A 24794-nucleotide genomic window follows, 5' to 3' on the forward strand; every position below is an offset into this window, starting at 1 on the left:
ATGATACTGGTAAAGGTTAGGTTTTTTTTTTTTTTTTTTTTTTTTTTTATTCACTTTTCATTCTCGCAGTCGATGCATACTAACGCCCCCCCCCCACCCCCCAAAAGGGTTCTGACACATAAACGCTGGCGAAGCTGCCTTCCTTCATACTTCACCGTCACTTGATTTTCTTTTTATTCAGTGTTATTGAGTGTTCCTGCCAGTCCCCACATGTTGCTGTATGCTGTTTCTTTTGTACTCCAGGACATGCAGAGGAGAGAATGATTTCACATTATTTATGCTGTTTTCACATAAAGACTGCAGTATACTCGTGACTGCATTCTCGTACCAATGCACTTTTTCCATCACCTTTTCCTGTAAGAAGCAATGTACTCACTTCTCTCTATGCTGTGGTTTCTATTACACACCTGAAAGAGACAATATATGTGAAAACTTCATCGCACTAATGCAATATTATTTGAAAACGAACAGCGTCAGATCAGGTGTGAAAATTTTATGTGAGATACGAAGAAGGCAGCTTCGCCAGCGTTTGTGTCAGAACCCTTTTGGGTGGGGTGGGGGGGCGTTAGTATGCATCGACTGCGAGAATGAAAAGTGAATTAAAAAAAAAAAAAAAAAAAAAAGCTAACCTTTACCAGTATCATAAGTTACACCGGCTGTTACAGACTGAAATGAAATTTATGTTGTTATTCTAAAATTGCAAGAATGAGAGCAGTTCATTTCTCGAAGTGGAGCCGTGCGGGATCGAACTCGCCACCCTCTGATCCCCAGTCAGGAGCTGATACCATTACGCCACCGCGGCGGTTGTAGTAAGAGTGTCAATGTGGCATGCTAACGCGGCTTTTTTTTTGTGCAGTTATATTTTTGAAGAAAAGCGCACGTGTTCTCTTATTTGTATCTTTTGTGAAAGTGTTTCTTTGATATATGGACTTCAGGCTTCATACGTTATATAGTTTATGCCTACATTTTGTCATTTACTATTAGAATATGAAAAACGTTTCTGTTTTAAAAATGTGTTTGCACAGAATACTATACTGTAGAAACGGAACACACATGAAATGCGTGTACAGTGATCCCTCGCTATATCGCGCTTCGCCTTTCGCGGCTTCACTCCATCGCGGATTTTATATGTAAGCATATTTAAATATATATCACGGATTTTTCGCTGCTTCGCGGGTTTCTGCGGACAATAGGTCTTTTAATTTCTGGTGCATGCTTCCTCAGTTGGTTTGCCCAGTTGATTTCATACAAGGGACGCTATTGGCAGATGGCTGAGAAGCTATCCAGCTTACTTTCTCTCTCTCTCTCTCTCTCTTGCGCTGACGTAGGGGGGTGTGAGCAGGGGGGCTGTGTGCAGCTGCTTCCTGAAAGGACATGCTGCACGGAGCTTCGCATACTTAAAAGCTCAAAGGGCACGTATTGATTTTTTTTATCTGTCTCTCTATCTCTCTCTCTCTCTCTCTCTCTTCCTCTCTCTTCCTGCTCCTGACAGAGGGGGTGCGAGCTGCCGCCTTCAACAGCTTTGTACCGGCGGTGCTTCGCATACTTAAAAGCCAAAAAGCCCTATTGATTTTTTTTTTGACTGCTTGCTTTGCACTCCTTTGAAAAGGAAGATATGTTTGCATTCTTTTAATTGTGAGACAGAACTGTCATCTCTGTCTTGTCATGGAGCACAGTTTAAACTTTTGAAAAAGAGACAAATGTTTGTTTGCAGTGTTTGAATAACGTTCCTGTCTCTCTACAACCTCCTGTGTTTCTGCGCAAATCTGTGACCCAAGCATGACATTCTAAAAATAACCATATAAACATATGGTTTCTACTTCGCGGATTTTCCTATTTCGCGGGTGGCTCTGGAACGCAACCCCCGCGATGGAGGAGGGATTACTGTATTCCAAATAACGCTCGAATTATTTCCACTGTAAAACTCCACTTCAATCCCAAATAATCAAATCAAGGCAAGGCATGAGCTAGGAGTTCATTCTAAGTCGGTGGGGGGATGGAATAGCTGGCTGCTTGTAGCTTTTGTTTATCAGCACATTTAGATGACAAAAGACTCTGGCGGAGATGTGCAAACGGCTTTAAGACGCGATTTAAGGTGGGACGGATTTACGAGTTTTTTCGTAGGCTCTGGTAATTCTAGTGTTAAATAAGCAGACAGATAAATATATATATACATTAACAAAGTAACCAATAAATGTATGTGCGGTAAACTCCATTTTTGAAATTCTCAAGATTCTTTATTTGTCACATGCATAGTTATAAAGGACAACACGCAGTGAAATGCATCCTGATCTGCTTATCAAAAACTGTGCAAAGTTAGAAGAATATCAGTTAGATTAACAAAAAGTCATAGATCGAAAGATAATAGTATAGTAGAACATAATACATAAGTAAAATTATGTGAATAAAGTAGAATTAAGTGTTAAGGTGCAATAGTGTAGTAATTATTGTGCAAAACCAAAGTTAGACTGGTGCATAGTTAAATGAGGCAGTTTGTTTGTTTGCGCTACTGCGATCTTTACTTTTTTATATTTTCTAATTTTCCTGCTTTCATATCCTTTAACTTTCTCCACATGTGTAGTTTTTTTTTTTTTTTTTTTTTGAGCCTTTCTAATTTCCCTGGTTTCATAGTCTCTAACCTGCTTTGCATGTGTTTAGCGTCAACGTTTGTAAACATCTCTATGAAGTTCTACTTTGTCTTTTACTCACTGTCATTTAATTCTGAGCCGGATTGGACATGCTTTTTTTTTCAATTCCACTTGTTCCGGGGTGATAATTACTTTCCTTATTTTCTGAATTTGCACCTCAATTATTCATTTTTGCTCTTTTTCTGTCCAACGCATTTGAGTCTCTTTTCTTTGCGCTTCTTCGTTTAATTGTCGATGTTTCATTTCTACCCTATTCATTTCATTTCTACCCTATTCATTTCTACCGTAATGACCTTATACACTGAGAGCCCTGGAGCTGTGTGTGCTGCATGACTGCCTTTACACTACTGATTTATTTATTTTTTTGGTATTGCTTGTAAGTAGGGTGTGTCTTGCAAGACTCTCGTTCTATGTTCCCGTGAGACGCACCGTGGTAGGTCTCTTTTGTCTCGCGGGTCTTTAAATGATCTTCCGAGAAAGATCACGTATCGTAGACTATCAGGACAGGGGACAGGATTTCTTTTTATAATAGATAGATTAATTTGTTTTTTGCTAAAATATTGCTGGTTACAATATCTTACTAAAATGAAGAGAATCTGACATAATTAATCTAGATGTCAGTCTTTACATCTACAAAAGCTGAAATATATATTTAATGGCATGTATAGTTTTGAAATCCTAGTGTATTAATGTATAGATACAGAAGGCAGATGATCATAATCAGACTGCAGTGTCTGTCCCTGTACATAAAACTTACAATTATATCAGAGATATTCAATAATTTTATTTATTATGCCTTAAGTATGCTGTAATGTTATTAATGAAATTCTTTTAAGGTTGTGCTGATGCTATGTTTTTATGTTATATTCATGTACTTTCTTCTTCAAGCTGCATTTAAATATCACAACATTGGCAGACAACACCAAATATAACTACATTTCAATTACTATCATTAACTTTTATGTTTTGAATATTAAACATCACTCCACCTAAAAAGCAAAGAAATGCGATTGTTTTCACCTAGTCCTATTCCTTGTCTTAAGGCTTTGTTGAACAAGAGTCAGTGTTAGCAGGAACATTTGGTAAAAGGTAGTAGTCAGTCTGCATCATGCTCATGTTCACACTCACTCCAATCCAGTTTAGAATGCCTTATAAGTTAGCATGAACAAGTTTTGGAAACTTTTACTACACTTTATATATGTACATTATATTTAATATATTAAATAAACACACCTGATCCACAATTTGTACATTTCAAGAATGAAGAGATTTAAATTTTACTGTATCACATAACAATGAGGCACTTTGCCCTGTTTTATGATGAGTGTAGATCAAACTTACCTATGATAATGAAACTAGAAGATCAACTTAGGAATTAATAACACATTAATAAATGTGAATTCTCCATATGTTGCTACCCTATTTGCATCACAAGTAAAACTTCCTGACTAATAGGCAAATTCAGCATGAAAGATGAATTTTCTCATTCAGAATTTCACCTATAGTTAATACCCTTTTAGGGGAGGCTCCAAGGTTATTCTATACAAAAACCATTTCAGAAGAAAACAAAATTTCCACAATAATGAGTTAAGCTTTTAATTGATTCTCCACAGGATTGATTAACACTAGAATTACCAGAGTCTACGAAAAAACTCGTAGATCCGGCCCACCTTAAAACCATTCGCACCTTTCCGCCAGCGTCCTTTGTCCTCTAAATGTGCCAATAAAAACAAGCTGCAAGCAGCTGGCTATTCCATCCCCCCACGACTTAGAACGTGCATGAGCATCTCCCAGCTCATGCCTTGATTGATTATCTGGGAGTGAAGTGGAGTTTTAGAGTGGAAATAACAGATTGTTATTTGGAACACATGCATTTCATGTGAGTTCCGTTTCTACAGTAATCTGTGTAAACACATTGTTAAAACAGAAACTTTTTCATATTTTAGTAATAAATGTTACAAAATGTAGGTATAAACTATAGAATGTGCGAAGCATGAAGTCCAAACATCAAATAAACACTTTCACAAAAGGTTCAAGCACAATACAACAGCTTCTGTGGCGTAGCGGTAAGATTTGCTGTCTCAGAGCGCAGCAGGCTTACTGTATTTCAGAGACCTCAGTTCGATTCCCCGTTGAGGAAAAAGTGTTCCTTTTTTTTTCTCTTTAACCTCAAACGGACATAAAATTTCACTGTCAGTTAATGAGATCGTTATATTTTCTTGTGGGATGCCACGTTTAAAATATTTTTTAACAATTGAGACTGCAATTAACATGAACAAGTGTCCTTATAACTGTTATTTTTAAGATCCATAACACACAGACAGACTGAGCACTGCATAATAGACAGACAGGCAGAAAAGTCACTAGATATATAAATAAACAGGGAAGGCACATGTACTGAAAGAAAAAAAAGATTATGTGCGTTGATCCTGCTGCACTGGATAAGCTCACGCACTCTACCATTACATTATAATCCCCCCACACATAACCCCCCCCCCATATCTGGTTCTAAGTAACAGCGCAAGTACAGACGCAGTGTATGTGTGCACTGTATAATATTAACAAAAAGAGCAGCTTACTACTGAAAACAGCAAATATAGGAGTGAGTGGGGATCGAACCAGGGACTCTTGATCACACTTGGTTTGTGTCTGTACTTGCGCTGTTACTTGGAGTCAGATCGGGGGGAGAGGGGATTTTAGAGCACGTGAGCTTATTCAGTGCTGCAGGATCAACGCGCATGCATATCTTTTTTTTCTTTCAGTAATAGCGCCAGCATAGATCCACACCCGATCTGACACTGTTCGTTTTCAAATAATATTGCATTGTCTCTTTCTTTTAGGTGTGTAATACAAACCACAGCATAGAGAGAAGCGTGTACATTGTAACAGGTACACACGTTGTAAATGTAGTGTGTGTGTGAACAGTTAACATTTGAATCTGATGATTGCATATAGCGCTGAACTTACTGCTGTGTACTATTCTATCCTCTGCATGTCCTGGAGTACAAAAGAAACAGCATACAGCAACATGTGGGGACTGGCAAGATCGGGGAAAAAAAACTCGCAGTCAGTGATTACAAACAGCAAGATGTTATGCGAATGAATATGAGTAATATGAATAATGTTGCATTTGTGCCACAAAGTTTTCCGAAATGTACTATACAGGTCATAAAACGAATAATTCCAAATATCATATATACCTACGTCGGTGTTGTTTTTTTTTTGTTTTTTTTGACATCATACACCATAAGGTGCACACTAATTCAGCATGAGCAGGAACACTCAATAAAACTGAATAAAAAAAATCAAGTAACAGTGAGATACAAAGAAGGCTGATTTACCAGCGTTTGTGTGTCCGCTTTAATCCCTCCAGATGAGAGAATGTCCAGTTCCATTGTCTCAAAACACCACTCACATCTCCAGATATTCCGTTTCAAAAAAAAAAAATAACAGAGTCAGATCCCTGGGTGAGGGGGCAGTAGTATGTATCGTGATCGTGATTTAGAGAGAATAAAAGTTAAAAAAAAAAAAAAAAAAAAAAAAAAAAACTACTTTTACAAGTCCTATAAATGCACACCGTGTGTTACAGACGCAAACCAAATGTATGTGTGTACTGTATAATATTAATAAAAAGAACAGCTCACTACTGAAAACAGCAAATATAGGAGTGAGTGGGGATCGAACCGGGGACTCTTGATTACAAGTCAGCAAATCTTACCGCTATGCCAATGAAGCTGTTGTCTATTCCTTGAACCTTTTGTGAAAGTGTTTACTTGATCTTTGAACTTCAGGCTTCATACATTATATAGTTTATGCCTACATTTTGTCATTTACTACTAAAATATGAAAAACGTTTCTGTTTTAAAAATGTGTTTACACAGATTACTGTAGAAACGGAACACACATGAAATGCATGTGTTCCAAATAGCGATCTATTATTTCCACTCTAAAACTCCAGCAGTTCAGTCACTCCCAGATAATCAAACAAGGCATGAGCTGGGAAAACGTAGTGAACGTTCTGCGACGGTGGGGGATGGAATAGCCGGCTGCTTGTTGCTCGTCTTAATCGGCACATTTAGAAGACAAAAGACGCTGGCGGAGAGGTGAGAACGGTTTTACGAGTTTTTTCGTAGACTCTGGTAATTCTAGTGTTAATGTGCTATCTCTGTCAGCTTTTTTCAGCATTCCAGAGAGTCCAACAGTGAGAACTAAATCAGAATTTTGTTGTGCTAGACAGAGATAGGCTGACCTTTTAAACCTGATCAATGCAACTTCCACTGCTTAATTTTGACAAGCTGCAATTTTAATCAGTGAATAAAATGTTTTACTTAACAGTATGTCATACTATTTATTGTGATGTATGTCAGCATAACTGTGAATTTCCCCTTGGGATTAATAAAGTATCTATCTATCTATCTATCTATCTATCTATCTATCTATCTATCTATCTATCTATCTATCATAAATGTCAGAGAGTACATCTTCCTCATTTTAACCATTTGAATATAAAGATGATACAGTATTATTTTTCTATATATACTGTATATTTATTTAAATTTTTAAAAAGCTCTTTCTGTGGCCAGAAAAAATAGGTTTGTTTTAAATATGCATTTAACCATTTTATAATTAATAAAATGAGACAGTGTACCTGTTTCAGGTCTCTCTGGTTAATTAACAGTGAAGCAACTCCATGGTCAAGATGGATAACCTTTTTTTCTCTCAGCAGGCATGAAGTTCTGATTGTACTTCGCTGGGGTCGCTGGAGTTAATACCTCTAGTAACTGTGATATTTAGCCTTATTCATGAAACCCATTAGTCGAGCACATTTCTGTAAAGACTCATCAATTATGCCTGCAATAACATGTTTTAATTTAATATCTCTAATAACCATTTGATTGTGTGGATAAGAAAATGGTGAAAACCTTAATGATTTGCTATGGATTATGCAAATGGAGTATATTTTAAAATTGTCATAATACAGAAAATACGGTATCTGTTAAATAATAAAAATAAAGACCTTTACAATTAACTATTAAATTAATTCTAAATATAAAAATTATTTAACTGAGAAACTGAATGGAATGGCATGTTGTTGTAGTGGCTGATGCTGTTGTGTCACAGCTCAGTTCACTTCCTGTTAACCATCTGTGTGGGATCCTAATGTTCTACTTGAATGTGTATGGGTTTTCTGTCCTTTCAAAAGCAAAAAGCACATGACATTAAGTAGCAATTGCAATAATATGACTAGTATGCTTGTGTTGCGTGATGTGACATCCAATAGACTGACAATCTTCATAAGGGTGATTCAAGCATTGCACCCACGATACACACTGGGTGCTTGCAGAAATGCAACAGAAAAAGCACATACTAAAAATAGGTTGAGGAAACAATACCACAAGTTCAGAAAATATTAGACCCCCACACTTTCACCACACTATATTGTGTCGCAGATTGAATTTTAAATTTATATTTTTGCCATCTATAAAGTAGTGAATTATTGGTCAGAATACTTTTATAAATGAAATTCTTCATAAATTTGTAAACCTTTCCTAAAACATTTTCACTTTGTCATTATAGGTTATTGAGTGTAGATTGATTGGTAAAACAGTACATGTATACATTTAAATAAAATTTACAACACTATTGGGAAAAACGTAAATGGGTCTAAATACTCTGATTCCACTGTATATTTCCTGTTCTACAAATGACCACACAAAAACAATTAAATGACCCGAGAGATTTCTAAACCAGTCCATTAACTTTAATAAACATCTCTGCATGGATAATTTTGAATACATTTCAAAATAATCCATTAAACTATGAAAATCCAAGTTTTATTTAAAAAAAATTCTAGTCAGACAAATAAGAAATTGAAAGTGCAGTGTACAGTTCCTCTAAAAATAGTAGTAAAAATGTTATGGCATAGATCTCAAATTATGTAATCACATTTTTACTGTAGCACAACTACCGATTACAAAACATTACAACTTGCTCATACCTCCTTACTAATTATTAGCAACAGAACAAGATATTCTAATATTAATTTCTAAAATTAATCATACCACATTTCTGTTAAAGCCAGATCCTTTTAGTTTCTTTAAAACTCAATTGCAGTACTGTAGCCTATACAGAATATAATTAGTATATTGTTTGACCTGAAATTCTAAAGAATTATAAGTTAAACAGCTTTAAAAAGCATAAGTATACAATATTTCTTTTGCAACTTGTATATAATACAGTACTCTAATGAAGAAAATGCAACAGCCTGTATGCTTATAGCCTTAATTTCTCATGACCTAACACAACATTCTTTTATACAGACTACTATCGATTGTTTCTGATACTGCTTTTTCCTATATATTGTTGGATATTGTGCCCCTTAGGATTCACTTCTGGAGCTTTATTTTTTTTTTCCTTTCACGGTGTTGCTATTTGTTACTATATAGTACAGAATCATTTATTTTCTTTCAAATACTGATGACGCTAAGATGTGTGCATGAAAAAGAAACTTAAAGTAATTGTCCTGTTATGTTCTTAGTTAACTGCTTTACTGAGGTGAAACAGGGAATGTTCTTGGAAATCTTCTTGTTTTCATATCAAGAAAAAATGTAGAATCCTTTAAGGGGTAGAACTGCATATATTAAGACAAAATTAACTATTTATCTGAACTATAGTTCACATAGTTCAAATTGTTACAGTTAACACTGAGCAAGTCACCACACCACCACTGAAGAACAGTAAAAGACGGCAAAGACAGTAGGAATTAGTAAAGATTTCAAATCCCTGAAGAATATGATAATTCTCTCCCTATATATTAAGAATGCAACTGAAATGTAGCTATGAAAAAGCCAAATTGAAATAATAGGGTTTTAGCAGTTTTTTTTTTTAATGTTCCACAGTATTAGCCCAAATTTAAAGTATTTCAGATTTTAGGTGCATAACAGCAAAACGCCACCTCACCATTTGTTTTAAGCTTGGCTTTTGGAATTATAAGCAGACCACCATTTGAAGATCTAAGGTTACGACTTGGAGTGTAGGGGGGACAGGCATTCCAAAATATAGGAAGGGCCAAGATTATATGAGGCTTTATACACCCTTAGTTGTATTTTAAAGTAATTACTAAATGACACAGGTATCCTGCAAATAGTACAGAAACTGCATTGGTTAAAGTAGTAAGCTATGATTAGTTTCAGTCAGGTTCTAAAAAGACAGAGAAGTCAAAATTATTTTTCTTGAGCAGGGTTTTAACAACTACAGCCTTTAGACAGTCAGGGAAGACCCCTGTATCTGATGATGAGTTCACTATTCAATTAACACATCGAACATTATTTTTCATAATTAAGAAAATACATCAATCTAGTAAACACTGTTGTAGATAAACCAGAAAATAGGCCCAAAAGCCAAAAAAAATTATTCAAACCACATCTGAAAAACTGAAATGTTTTTGGTGAAAAGCTGAACAGACCTTCAGTGGAAAAACATGATTTCTACTAGTTTGTGGGATTATAGAAGACATGGCTCAGGAAACCTCTTAAGTGCAATTCTCTCCAATTCATCAGTGGTGACTCCACTGCTATTGCCTTTAATACAACATACTTGTGTAATACTAGCTCCTTGCTGCAAACTACCCCAGCTTGCACTCTGTTTGAATATGTGAAAAAATTTAAATTTAGGATTTAATATTTCCTGCTTAAATAGATGAATGAACAGGTATTTTTGCTGACATTATGCTAGTCACATACTTTTAAAGGCATTATTTTTTATAAAGCATCTGCACATCTACAAATATTTAAAATAACATGCTTTAAACATAAAAACAATCGTGTGTAACTTTGCTTTACAAGATTTATTAAAATGTGTATACTGTAAGCAGAAGATTCAAGCTAAAGATTAATAAAACATCTGTAGGTGGCCAGGTCATTAGCCCAAACTCCCCCTGACTGGAATGTTCTACTTGACAATGCAAGAAATGTCTAATTTGCCTCAGCACATAAATCAAATTCCACTATTTTTGTACAGTGCATTTCATATTTCCCGATAAATTGTGTCAACCATTGATATCAGCCATCACAAAGTCTTTACCACTCTCTTTGTTTTATTAATTTCCAGTTACGGTGCTTGGTGACACTGCTGCCTTGACAAAGTAATTCTTAACGAAAGGGAACAGAATCTGTAAGCTAATGGATGAAATTTACATTAGTAATGGTAGACCAGCATTAGGTTGACTGTCTTAGATTAGTCCATTAAAATCAGGCACATTGGTCTGCATTTGTAGTATACAGGGTGGTCCAGATCTAATTTTGCAACTGTTTGACTGACAACCATCTCCCCGCCATTTTGGAATATAGGAAAGGTGCTGCCATCTATCGGCAACAAAAAGAATTTTAAGTGAAATCTCTATGTGCAGGGCAGGTGCTGTGAATTCTCTATGTAATAAACTTAAGTTATAGCGTAATGAAAATTGCATAATTAGATCTGGACCACCCTATATTGTAGAATTCATAGGGAGCCAGTTGGCCTAGGTATCTACTAAGGACTTCTGGCTCTACAGGTTTATTTTCAGCAGTCTGAGTAGAATGAAATGTTCCGTTATGAACCTAAAAGTACTGTACTAGGTGAAAGGGAACTAAATTAATTTAGATCATTCCATTGATTTTTCTGACCTGCTTTTATTTTTTGTTATGAAAGGTATAATTTGGCATATTCACGTATACCTCATAAGGTCCTCCTGATATTGTAAATTTCCATATGTACAGTATATCAAAAATGCACTGCATACAGTATATTTGACTGCTATTTACTGTATCTAGTAAATAAAATGATACAATGAACAATAATTATAAATGTTTTGTGTTTTCTATCAAATTATATAGCTTGATGAAAAAATATTGCAGAGCAGAATTATCGTGGTAGAGTTTTAATAATTTAAGTAAATGTGTTTTAGGTAAAGAACGTCTTTCAGGAGAGTTACATATCACTTCAGAAAAAGTTACCCAATTTGTGGAAAGTTTCATGGACAGATTTAAAGACATTCAGTCATTTTCACGTAGGACCATACAGCAGTGCAAAGCAAAAGGTATTGTACTTTTTGTACTTGTAACATGCTGTATTTGTGTAAGCTTAAGAATAATTAATTAAATATGCTTTCCTTAAAATGTATGTTGATGCTTATGCTTAGACAATCTATTGTTCAAAAATGCTGTATTAAAACTGAGTAATACTGTTTTAAGTCTTTTCCACTTTGATTATAATACATTCTTAGAAAATTTTATAAAAAAAGTATCACTATTATGCAGTTTAAAAATGTAATTACTTATTTAGTAATAGCAAGTTTTTTTCTTGCAAACGAATATAAAAAGGCAAAAACCAAAAAATAAACTACCCAAATAACTTTGAGACATAAATTCAGTTTTAGTGTAATACAGTATAAAATATATTAAACAATTTATAATATACATTCTAATTAAGTTTTATTTGTAAAAGAGGAAAATTTGACTGTTACACATTCTAAGTATTTATTTTGTCAGTTAAACTAATTTATTTTTGATGTATGTGTAGATTACTGATTTAAATGAAGCTGGTGTGTGATCAGGTGTCTTTGTTTTCACAAAACAGCAAAATAAGAATTTAGGTGTTGCTGTAAGCCTGAGAAACTACAAACAATGCGTCTTCATGATTTGAAAATACCTGTTGTGGATATTCACCAAAAATTTGCACAGATACACAAAAGAGATACATGTGAAAAATCTTACTGCTATGTAAATGTAAATCATATTTTTCTCTTTGACTGAAGGTTCACGTAGATAAAACATGTTAATCTTCTCATTGCTGTTTTTGATAATCTTCAGTACATTGGGCTTTATGAACACATTGGTTCAGATATCTTGTTTAGGTGGAATTATGATTTAAATGTGTAATTGCTACACCATAGGAAGCAATCAGCAAATTATATTTAACATACAAGGTTAACTGGAAACTCTAAAGTGGCTCCATATTAATGAAGGTAGCCCAGGATGGACTGGTGAACATTCCTATGTTTCTGTCTTGCTCTGAAATCCTTCTAGGATTGACACCAGTTCCCTACATTCCTGAACTGAACCTGCAAATCAGAGAATGAATAAATTAATGGAATATTTTCCTGATCAGAGACACACACTTGGGTAAAACTTGGGCAAAAATGTAAGCGTCATTGTTTACAGTAAAACAAAAGAAATGTTTAAGAGCAATAATCTCACTTAATCTTGGGTTTTAAGATTATGGTTCAGATTGTATTTTGCACTTTTGATACCTTTCAACTGGTTTTATACATTTTTTGCAGATTGTCCTCATTATATATTTTTTTATGATTTTAATTAAAAGGATGACTGAAATGCATCCTTTTTGTTATCTGAGTGACAAATGATATACTCTGCTTTGTCAATATCACCTGGGAGCGATGCATACTTGTGACTGGGCCAGGAAACATGCACTAATAGGGCCATAATATAGGTCAGGAGTAATTTTAGCCTAGCAAAATGCTCTTGTTAACTGTTTAAATCATGATTCCTCAACTCAAAAACCATCATAAATGTTATGCAACTCACACATCTATGTTTGATATCTGTCATCAACAATACAAGAGAATCTTAGAAGGCAACAGAGTGAAAGGAGCCAGTTAAACTGGTTTAGGCAAATATTAAGAAGACACTTTGGGCATTTTTCACAAAATTGCCCATTGAAAGAAGATCCTGGAACATACTGGAGTCTCTGTTAACTTTGAAACTACTGAGAATTCCCCAGAAGTACTAGAAATATTTTGCTAGGCTAGGAATAATGTACCCTGATTTATCCATATAGTCATGTTTCCACTGTATTCCTCATCAAAAGAAGTGGAGCGAAATTAAAATGAAATGTTTCACACACACAGAAGAAGTAGTACACGTCTAGGAAAGGCATGTAAACAATATGATTTTGGATTGCAAAATTAAATAAATCATCTTTTAATAATCTTTTTTTTCCATTTAGTTATTGTGCTGCAATGCATATTTTTGTTTTTATGCTGTTACTAGCTGTTTTACTTGTCTTTGCCTGGAAAAGTGATAAAATGTATGTTACATGCTTAAATAAAAAGCCAATCTTACACTTATGACCTTCATATTACAGAAGAAAGACATGTTTTTTTCACTAGTATTTAGCAAATAATGCTTCTGAGCTTATAAAACCCTTGCATAATTTTACTTTGAAATTAAGAGTAAGATTTGTGGAACAGTAAAAATATTGTCTCATTAGTTAAGTAATAATCAAATGTTATAGAACAAGGATATTCAGTTACATCCTTGAGGTCTGCAAAAGCTGCAGGTTTTTGTTTTACCCAGTTTTATTAATTAGAACCTGTTTATTTACTAATAATCAAATGGAACATTCTGTATATTTAAGAAGGTTTCACTAAGAAATCAGATGTCAGATTTTCCTAATACAATAATGTCGTTAACTGTAATTATTTTTTTTGTTTACAGTGAAACTCTTCCACTTGTGGGGCTTTTTGCAACAGTTTCACAACACATTTTTTTCTTTGAGAAACATAGAGTGGTGTTCATAAGTAATTAATATTGCAGTTATACAGGGAATGACACTATTAAAGTGTACAATTTTGTGATTTAAAAATTTGAATATAGAACATAAGGTAACCATATGCTTTCAGTTTCCACTCATAATGACCATAATCAACCATAATGATCTACCCAATTCCATTCAATAAAATGATTGATTTTACTTCCCTAATTTCAATGAAATTTTCCTATATTCTCTTAAGTTGTATATCACATTAATATTAGTAACATCTGAGTTATATGTGTCTTTCTAAAAATGTTAATGTCAGGATTGCCTAAGAGTATTCTTGGGCGGTGGTCCTGTCATCATTGTATGTCTATCACAATGTTTGACACTTAGTTTCCTTTTAATTTATTGTGAGAGCTTGTTTTCTGTTGGAAATCTAAGGATCTGAAAGGTCTAAGTAAACAGCGTAAGACAACGCTGTCTTCTTTACATTGAAACCGCATTTTGACTAAACGCCAGTCATTTATCACTCATTTTGTGTGTATGTGTCTGTCCACTTTCTCTATAAACATTTTTGCACAATACGCAGCCATATCACTAGACTGGTATGCTCTTCATCTTTTCTGGATGGACAAGCAATTTAAACTTTTCTGGCGCATGCACACTTTTTAATTTTTTGCATGCAGATTCAGATGTGGCTGTTTCGATAATGGATAATGAACTTTGGATGCAAAAATAAATTTCTGAGAGAGCAGATACAAATACAATGTGTGAGAAAGAGAATAGCATGACCAAACCAGAAAGTTATTAGCAAGTCAGCCATTTTCTCTTTGGCTTCCTATGGAAGTAAAAAAACATGACAAGAAAATTAAAAGATAATTTTCAATTTCAATATGAGGCTTACATATGCTATGTATGTGTCTTTGAGCCACCGTCTTCACTACTTATTATTGTACATTAACACAGTCCTTTCTTCCTTATGCATTAGAATTTTAACCAAGTGTCCCATATGTTTTATAAGCATGTTGGTTTACAGGGAATAGAACTAAACTTCTATTAGCTATATAGATTGTGAATTTCCCATTGGGATTAATAAAGTATCTATCTATCTATCTATCTATCTATCTATCTATCTATCTATCTATCTATCTATCTATCTATCTATCTATCTATCTATCTATCTAGTTATGAAAAATTAATATTCCTTTGTATTCTAACAAAGAAAATACATATGTGATTTCAATATAAGTTACTAGAACTGACTCTTACATACACCAAGGTTGTTTTGTTTCACATTAAAAATGCTTGCATTTCTAATGACATAAGGAAAAGATCGGAAGGTAAATCAATATAACACATAAAATAGATGCCTTATATTTCAGAGATTCGCATTTAGAAAACCTTCAGGACAATTTTTCATACAACTGCATAGGCTAACAGCTCTTTGAGATAAGAGGTATTGTTCCCTTTTATAAGTGAAATGTTACTTTAATTCTAGCTATAACAAAACAGTGTAGTCAATAAATATCAGTTTATCTATGCTTAAAATATTAATTACAAATAACTTAATGTTAAAGCTAATTCTTGCATGCAGTATCATGATACCAGGGGGGTATTTTTCATACGTCGCTTAAATCATCCGAGATCAGGTGCCTCATCTTGGATAAGTTAATGCCGGTGACACTCATCAGGGATAGGTCGGTTTTTCAAACGCAGCCGTGTATTAGATTAGTCTAGCTGGATCTAATCATACGAGTGAAGTGAAAAGCCCATATATATTGAGTCTAGAAAACATGATCAGCAAGTCTTTGATAGGCTGTAACAAAATGACAAAAGAACGGGGGGCATTTTTTTTCACACATGCGGTGCAAGACCTTTTATTCAAAGGACATAAAGAATTTCAAGATTTAATATGCACAAGGGGTAACACTGCAAAAGCAGCCCAGACCAGAAAAGACGGCTGGCAAAAACTGGCCAACAAATTAAACGCTAAGTAGTGTGCATTGTACTTACTGAATGCAGCGTTTCATTTCCTATGTGTCAGATTAATTATTATTTAATATGTCATAATTCCAGATCAAACACAGGTGTCCAGGAAACACTATGAAAACCCGAAGGAAATATTTCAGAGCCAAACAGACTTTACGAATTGCCTGGCAAACTGCACTTTTAGTGAGATTTTCCGCATCGCCTACAGTATATAAAAAAGTGCCACTTGTAAAAAACCTCAAAGCAATTCATACTGTCTGTGTGGTTGTGAGAGCCCGACTTTGCCTAGTTTGACTTCGAATATAAGGTGCTAATAAATCTTTGAGGTACAATATTCCCCCTCAGCTAAAGCGGTATCTTTCGAAAAGAATTTCCTCCAGGAGCAATAAAGGATCTTGCCGATCGCGCAAACCCCTCTCTATATGAAATTCTCATCTTATAATTTGCGCACCAATATCAATTGGTCGCTCATTCATGAACGGCGAAGCCATGACTGAATGAATTCCACGCATGGACACTGATTACATGTGTGAGCCAATCCTTGTTTACATAGAACAAACCTGCTCCGAGCAGGTTTGAGGATTAGGACGTGTTGCTATGACAACACTTCCAGCAAGCGCTTCGAAAAACCGACATCACGCCAAATCGTCAACAATTACATCCGGCTAAACGACTAATCCATGTACGAAAAATACCCCCCTGGTTTCATCCATGTATCTGTCAAGAGTGTTGCTTCTGTAGAAAAAACAGTCTACATTTCTATTTGTTAAACATTTTCTCTTGCATTGTTTATAATATTCAGTGTACACACACTACCTTTGCAGCTAGTATATTTCATGGTGAGCCCAGGGAAAAAGTCAGGAACTATACCTGGGCAAGATGCCAGTCCTTCACAGAGTGAACACATACACTGGAACCAATTTTGCACTGCCAGCCCACCTAACCTACATGTCTTTGAACTGTGGGAGGAAATCGGAGTACCTGGAGGTAATCCACGCAGACTCGGGGAGAACATGCAAATTCCACCAAGGGAGCACCTAAACTTAAACCCAGATCTTGTTGTTGCAAGGCAGCAGCGCTGCCACTGCGCTACCGTGTCACCCATTTTTCTTATTCTTGTTAATTTTAACATGTTAAACCATTTGTCATTTACCTCTTAGTTTAATTATAGATTTTTACTACTTAACAGTGTTAATACTTATTCAGGAGATGCACACAGTTAATAATTGCAAACAATCAACTTATACACACCTTACATACAATGCAGATAAATAAATCCTTACAATAACCACCTACACTTCCCCAAACCATAACAGTGTGAACACCCAATCTGAAAGACATATACTCCACAACTTGCAGGATTTTTGTTTTTGAGAGAATTTGTTGTCTTTATACTTAATAATTATCAAAAGGACATTTTATCAAAATGCATGGCCAGTACTTTAAGAGAAAATATTTGATATTTATACATGTATATTTTAAAAGCAAACATAAAGATGTTTTCATTGGTTTGATTGCTTTTTACTTGTTTCCTTTCACCCTCTTTAATTAAAAGGCAGCTGAAGAATCCATTCTGGCTGGTAAATATGAACACATTACTATGGTGAACCATACAAACACTGTAACAGGGGCAAGTCTAACTCCAGAAAACACTGCTTTAGCCCCCTCCAATTCAGAAGATGGAAAAGAAATGCACTTTTTGTTCATTCGGAACTGCCTAAGAAAAAGGCACAATAGTCTAAGAAAGTAAGAACAGCCCCTCAAGTATAGGTAGAGTGTAACCTCTTTAAAAAAAAAAAAAAAAAAAAAATCTACCTTTGAGAGCATGGACACTGCCTTTCAATACCATGCACTGTTTAGCTCCTGTTGGTTTTTTATACTGTTAATTTTTTTTATTCCCTTATTTTTTTATCTTTGTATTTCATAAAGAGAAATTCCTTTAGATCCCTCATTCAGAGCACTTTTTCTTTTAGTAATGAAACATTCTTCATATAAGAATTTTTCCTTATGTATTTTTCGGATTAGCTCAACACATGTGCTGGCCTCCAAATTGAGAAGGTCTGTTAACAAAAAAGGACAAATTTGACAGCACAGGAAGCCATGCAGTCAAGAAGCCACCTTTGAAACACTAAACTACTAAGGATGGGGCCGCATCAATTAAAACAAACTAAAACAGCATTATTCTCAGAGCATGGAGGAGGATGTTGCCAACAACCAGGAAAATCCGACAATGTGTAGCTCATGGAGGTGCAAAGCTAAAGTGTGAAAGATGTGAACTTCTTTTTTGACACCAATTAACTGTTGGGGTATTTCTCTTAAATACTCCTAAATAACAGCCAAGAGGACCATTGCAGTGAGCCAATATAGACATTCTTTTTTTTGGCATTGTACTCATTAGACTTTACATATTAACAGCTGAATTCTCTGTGCAGACTGATTAATATGCAAGAGCAACTATTTTAAACCAGCAAGCCCGCGATTCTCGAAAGAATCGCAAATCCAAGAATGGGAATCACCTCATGGCGGGTGGGTGCGTCCTGGGAAATGTCATTTAATTAAATAAACATATTTGTACTAAAGCGGTTTCTTTTTGGAGTTGTGACTCATGTGGTTGTGGTGTTTCAGAAGCGCGTTGTAGGCGCCTTGTTTCCATCAGGACGTAAATGCATGACAATATCGCGGTGAAATGGAGGCTGACCGTCATCATTTTGAAACACAATTGCCAGTTCATTAACGATGGGAACATTGTATCGTCTTGGATCCTGTTGTTTGTCCTTTATTAGCAGTAAGGTAATTGTAGTTGGTGCCACACCGTCCGCCTCTGCTTTTGTATTGGCTTCTCTTTCAACCTCATGTAGCATTTTCATAGAGTTTGCTAATGGGTTATTGTTTATGACTTCAGCTACGTTTCTCATTATTAGTTCTGTGGTTGATATACTGCGTCATCCAGATGTAACACGTACATTTGGGCACATTTGCGGTGGTGATTTGGCTCAGGGTGCACTGTTCCAATCCGATGCAATATTTGTCAACACACGCGAAAGCAGTATGGGCCATCCCCAGGGGGGAAGCCAGTGCGTGATGAAATATCATGGAGGGTGGGTGCCTCCTGGGACAGTTCATTTCAACGCGCTTCTGTTACTGTTTTTCTTCATGCAGTCTTGTTTTTGTTTTTTTATGGCTGTGTCGTCGTATATGCGGTGGTGTGGCCGTTCGTGTCCGGGCGGCTGTACAACCTGGCGTGCACGCTTTACCTCAGGTATAGTTCACAGGTCGTAGGCATGGTAAAGTTTCCATTTAATTCAATAATCCCATTTGAAATACAGCGGTTTCTTTGTGTGGGCGCGTTCGTTCATTGTTTTTACCCATGTTGTTTGGGCGCCACCTACTGACTCTGGGAAGCAGCCGCGTTGTCATTTAGGAATTATAATTGCACTTACGTTAGTTGAGCTGTTTCATTTTTGAGCAGTGACTCCTTTGCCTGGGAGCTGTTTCGTGCGCTTCGTTTGTCTAGTGGGTGTGTTTTCTGTGGCTGTGTCATTAGCTATGGGCAGGCTCATTGCAGTGGCGATCACACTGGTAGGCGTGTTTTCTGTAGCTGTGTCGTTAGCTATGGGCAGGCTCGTTGCAGTGCGCGTGCGCTTCGATGCGCTTTGCGTCCATAACCTTCGGTTAGTAATATGGATAAGCTAGGATCAGTGTAGTTGCTTTTCTCTGGATGTTTTCCAGTGCTACTATTTCCTTTTTGTAACCTGGAGACCAAAATTGTACTCAGTACTCTAGGTGAGGCCTCACCAGTGCGCATGTGTATGTGGTATGTCAAGGACATATATTTTTTGGAACAGTCAATAAATGAGATATATTAGTTAAAATGAAAAAATGGCCATCCGATTTTTCTTGAACAAAAAGTCACATTTCAGTTGGTGCCATCTGATGCTGTAAAATGAGTACTGCAAGAAGCCAACATTCAATATCTAAAAAAACATGCATGAATCAATAATAAGAAGTGATTTAGGATTGTTTTAATTATTTTTGATTAGTAAACATTTATGAGTAATAGCAGTTCATTTCTACTTTTGAAAGCTACCTCAGGTGGACAATTAAAATTGAGTGAAGTAATTTACATTAAACCAGTCCCACCAAATCTTTTGAGATGCCTTAAATCCATATGAAATTTAATTTAACATTTACATTAATGGAAAAAGGCAGTGAATTAACTTGAGACCAGTTATAATTCTGAGCTAGTTTTTTTATCAGACATAGTTTATATCCTTCTCAGAATGTGACAGAGTTGTGTAGAAGTCACACTTATGCAAGAATAAATAAGTAGATCTTGACCTAGCAAGATAACAACCAATGCAATCAACATAGCAGGACTGTAACTTAACAATCACTTTTGTTTTTTTATGTGCAATACAATATATTAGTTTTAGATACTCATTCATTATAGAAGCTACCCATTTTGAAATTAAAACCCATTTATTTGTCATACTTTTAACTACAGATTTCCTATTTATAATTAAACATTTTATATATGGCATCAGTGTCTTGCAAAGAATGTCATAACAGATGATGTTCCTTATAAGAATTTACTGTGAATTACCGTTTCTACTACAGAAAGTTACATTTTAAAATGATATACTAGGTTGCTTTCCATAGTTGGTTCTGCCTGTAGAAAAACGGGGAATCATAAAGTAGTGGAAAGTTTATAAGAAAGGATGCCCAAGATTTATGAGAAAACAGTATTGTTGAAAATTGTAAGTGTTTCAGTAGTTTTTAAAGGATATTAATTGTAATTGACAAATAGGGAAAATATAATATTTGTGTTAGACAATATACTACTGGGGATCTCAAACTCATTTGTGCATATTTGTACATAAATGAAAAAAGTTTTCAAATAAAATTAAAAATTACATTTATTTAACTTACTATCATTCTAGCTTTATAAAGAAAACTAGAGGGCTGGGAATTCTCATACACAGAACAGTTCCATTTGTAGCATCAGATGTAGTATCGGGCCCTGAAGGAAGATATGTGATGGTCATGGGCAACTTATATAACAGTAAAATGATTTTGATAAATGTTTATGCACCCAACGTTGATGATAAGGAATTCATGCAAAATCTATTTGCATCCATTCCCAATGTGAACACTCATAAAATTATAATGGCTGGGGACTTTAATTGTGTTTTAAATCCACTCTTAGATAGGACTCATGTGACAGGGGGGATGACATGTAATACTGCAAAGACAATTACACAGTTTTTAAATGATCACAACTTATCAGACCCCTGGAGGTTTCTTAACCCAAACTCAAGAACATATTCGTTCTACTCACCAGTGCATTATAGCTACTCAAGAATTGATTATTTTTTTATAGATAATAATTTCCTGCCTACAATTAAATCATGCAAATACGACACAATTGTTATCTCCGACCATGCCCCTCTAGTCGGAGCTAAAATCATTAAGCCCCTCACACTCACCTCGCAGATGGCGCCTTAACACTCTTCTATTGGCAGACGAGAACTGCACAGAATTTATATCCACACAAATCAGCTTCTTCCTAGAGACAAACACGCCCACAGAGGTTTCCGCAGGAACACTCTGGGAAACTCTTAAGGCCTTCTTAAGAGGACAGATTATTTCATTTGTTTCCCACAGAAATAAATTAGAAACCAAGAAACTGTCAGAGCTAAGAAGCGAAATTACTAGAATACAGTGGGGCAAAAAAGTATTTAGTCAGCCACCAATTGTGCAAGTTCTCCCACTTAAAAAGATGAGAGAGGCCTGTAATTTTCATCATAGATATACCTCAACTATGAGAGACAAAATGAGAAAAAAAATCCAGAAAATCACATTGTCTGATTTTTAAAGAATTTATTTGCAAATTATGGTGGAAAATAAGTATTTGGTCACCTACAAACAAGCAAGATTTCTGGCTCTCACAGACCTGTAACTTCTTCTGTAAGAGGCTCCTCTGTCCTCCACTCGTTACCTGTATTAATGGCACCTGTTTGAACTCGTTATCAATATAAAAGACACCTGTCCACAACCTCAAACAGTCACACTCCAAACTCCACTATGGCCAAGACCAAAGAGCTGTCAAAGGACACCAGAAACAAAATTGTAGACCTGCACCAGGCTGGGAAGACTGAATCTGCAATAGGTAAGCAGCTTGGTGTGAAGAAATCAACTGTGGGAACAATTATTAGAAAATGGAAGACATACAAGACCACTGATAATCTCCCTCGATCTGGGGCTCCACGCAAGATCTCACCCCGTGGGGTCAAAATGATCACAAGAACGGTGAGCAAAAATCCCAGAACCACACTGGGGGACCTAGTGAATGACCTGCAGAGAGCTGGGACCAAAGTAACAAAGGCTACTATCAGTAACATACTACGCCGCCAGGGACTCAAATCCTGCAGTGCCAGACATGTCCCCCTGCTTAAGCCAGTACATGTGCAGGCCTGTCTGAAGTTTGCTAGAGAGCATTTGGATGATCCAGAAGAGGACTGGGAGAATGTCATATGGTCAGATGAAAAAACTCTACTCTTCGTGTTTGGAAGAGAAAGAATGCTGAGTTGCATCCAAAGAACACCATACCTATTGTAAAACATGGGGGTGGAAACATCATGCTTTGGGGCTGTTTTTCTGCAAAGGGACCAGGACGACTGATCCATGTAAAGGAAAGAATGAATGGGGCCATGTATTGTCAGATTTTGAGTGAAAGCCTCCTTCCATCAGCAAGGGCATTGAAGATGAAACGTGGCTGGGTCTTTCAGCATGACAATGATCCCAAACACACCGCCCGGGTAACGAAAAAGTGGCTTCGTAAGAAGCATTTCAAGGTCCTGGAGTGGCCTAGCCAGTCTCCAGATCTCAACCCCATAGAAAATCTTTGGAGGGAGTTGAAAGTCCGTGTTGCCCAGCGACAGCCCCAAAACATCACTGCTGTAGAGGAGATCTGCATGGAGGAATGGGCCAAAATACCAGCAACAGTGTGTGAAAAACTTGTGAAGAATTACAGAAAACGTTTGACCACTGTCATTGCCAATAAAGGTTATATAACAAAGTATTGAGATGAACTTTTGTTATTGACCAAATACTTTTTTTTCACCATAACTTGCAAATAAATTCTTTAAAAATCAGAAAATGTGATTTTCTGGATTTTTTTTTCTCATTTTGTCTCTCATAGTTGAGGTATACCTATGATGAAAATTGCAGGCCTCTCTCATCTTTTTAAGTGGGAGAACTTGCACAATTGGTGGCTGACTAAATACTTTTTTGCCCCACTGTAGATGAAGAACAAGCCAGGTGTCCAAGTGAAGCTCTTCACAGGAAAAGGCAGGCCCTGCATACAGAACTTAATATCTTGACAACTAAAGAAACTGAACAACTTATTTATAAGTCTAGACATCATTACTATGAACACGGAGAAAAAGCTAATAAGCTTTTAGCTCAACAAATTCACAAACAAGAAGTTCGCAATGCAATACCAGTTATTACCAACACGAATGGAGAAGAAATTATAGGCCATAAAAATACAATGCACGCATTTAGAGATTATTATAAATCCTTATATTCTACTGAGCTCAAAGAAGACAACACACAATCTAACGCATTTCTGGATGCATTACAGACACCACAAATAGATGCTTTAAGTGCTGAGGAACTGGATAAACCTCTAACACTAACAGAATTACTAGATGCTATAAAGTTACTACAAAGTGGGAAATCAGCAGGCCCTGATGGTTACCCCGTAGAATTTTATAAGAAATTCTCCACTCAGCTAGCTCCCCTCTTATTGGCCACATTTACAGAAGCTAGAGACAACCAAATACTACCTCAAACATTTCGACAAGCATTAATCACCGTCAGCAAACATACAAGCCATAAAAACCTGGACACAAATAAATGAACATACACAGGCTTGGTCCGCAATGGAAGTAAAATCCTGTAGTACTTCTTTATACTCCCTGCTCTGCGCTCCAATAAATGCAAGTTATCGCAAATATACTAATAACCCAATTGTGCTTTACTCACTCAGAATATGGAACCAACTTAGAAAGCATTTTAAGATGGAAAATCTTTTATCTGTGGCACCGCTGCAAGAGAACCACCTCTTTCAACCTTCGCAAGTATATCCAGTTTTTAATACCTGGAAAAGTTTTGGGATTAAAATGCTCAGAGATCTTTATATAGACAACATATTTACATCTTTTGAACAATTACGTTCAAAATTAAACGTCCCAGCTACACATTTCTTTCACTATCTTCAAATTAGAAATTTTGTTAAACAGAAATTACCCGATTTCCCCCACCTCGCACCCTCTACAATGCTGGAAAAAATACTGCTCAATTTCGAGGAATTAAACACCATTTCCGCATTATATAAAATCTTATTAGAGTCCCTACCTTTCAAAGATCCAAGAGGACATTGGGAAGAAGATCTCTTAATCAATATATCAGAAAAGGAGTGGAAGGTAGTAAAGCAGAGAATTCATTCGAGTTCCATATGCACAAAGCATAGAATTATTCAACTAAAAATTATATATCGAGCTCATCTGTCTCGCTTAAAACTGTCCAAAATGTTTCCAGGGCAAGATCCAACCTGCG

The 24794-nt window shown here is 35.8% G+C and overlaps 1 protein-coding gene across 1 annotated transcript in view; it reads left to right on the forward strand.

The window, feature by feature from the left end:
- The window catches only part of poln (polymerase (DNA directed) nu), a 195059-nt gene that overhangs the window by 139840 nt on the left and 30425 nt on the right, over positions 1-24794 (forward strand). Inside the window, exon 8 of the mRNA XM_051928538.1 lies at positions 11593-11724. Coding sequence (XP_051784498.1) covers positions 11593-11724 — 132 coding nt within the window. The remainder of the gene's footprint in view (positions 1-11592; positions 11725-24794) is intronic.

The sequence above is a fragment of the Erpetoichthys calabaricus genome, chromosome 5 (assembly GCF_900747795.2).
Source record: "Erpetoichthys calabaricus chromosome 5, fErpCal1.3, whole genome shotgun sequence".
Lineage (NCBI taxonomy): Eukaryota > Metazoa > Chordata > Cladistia > Polypteriformes > Polypteridae > Erpetoichthys > Erpetoichthys calabaricus.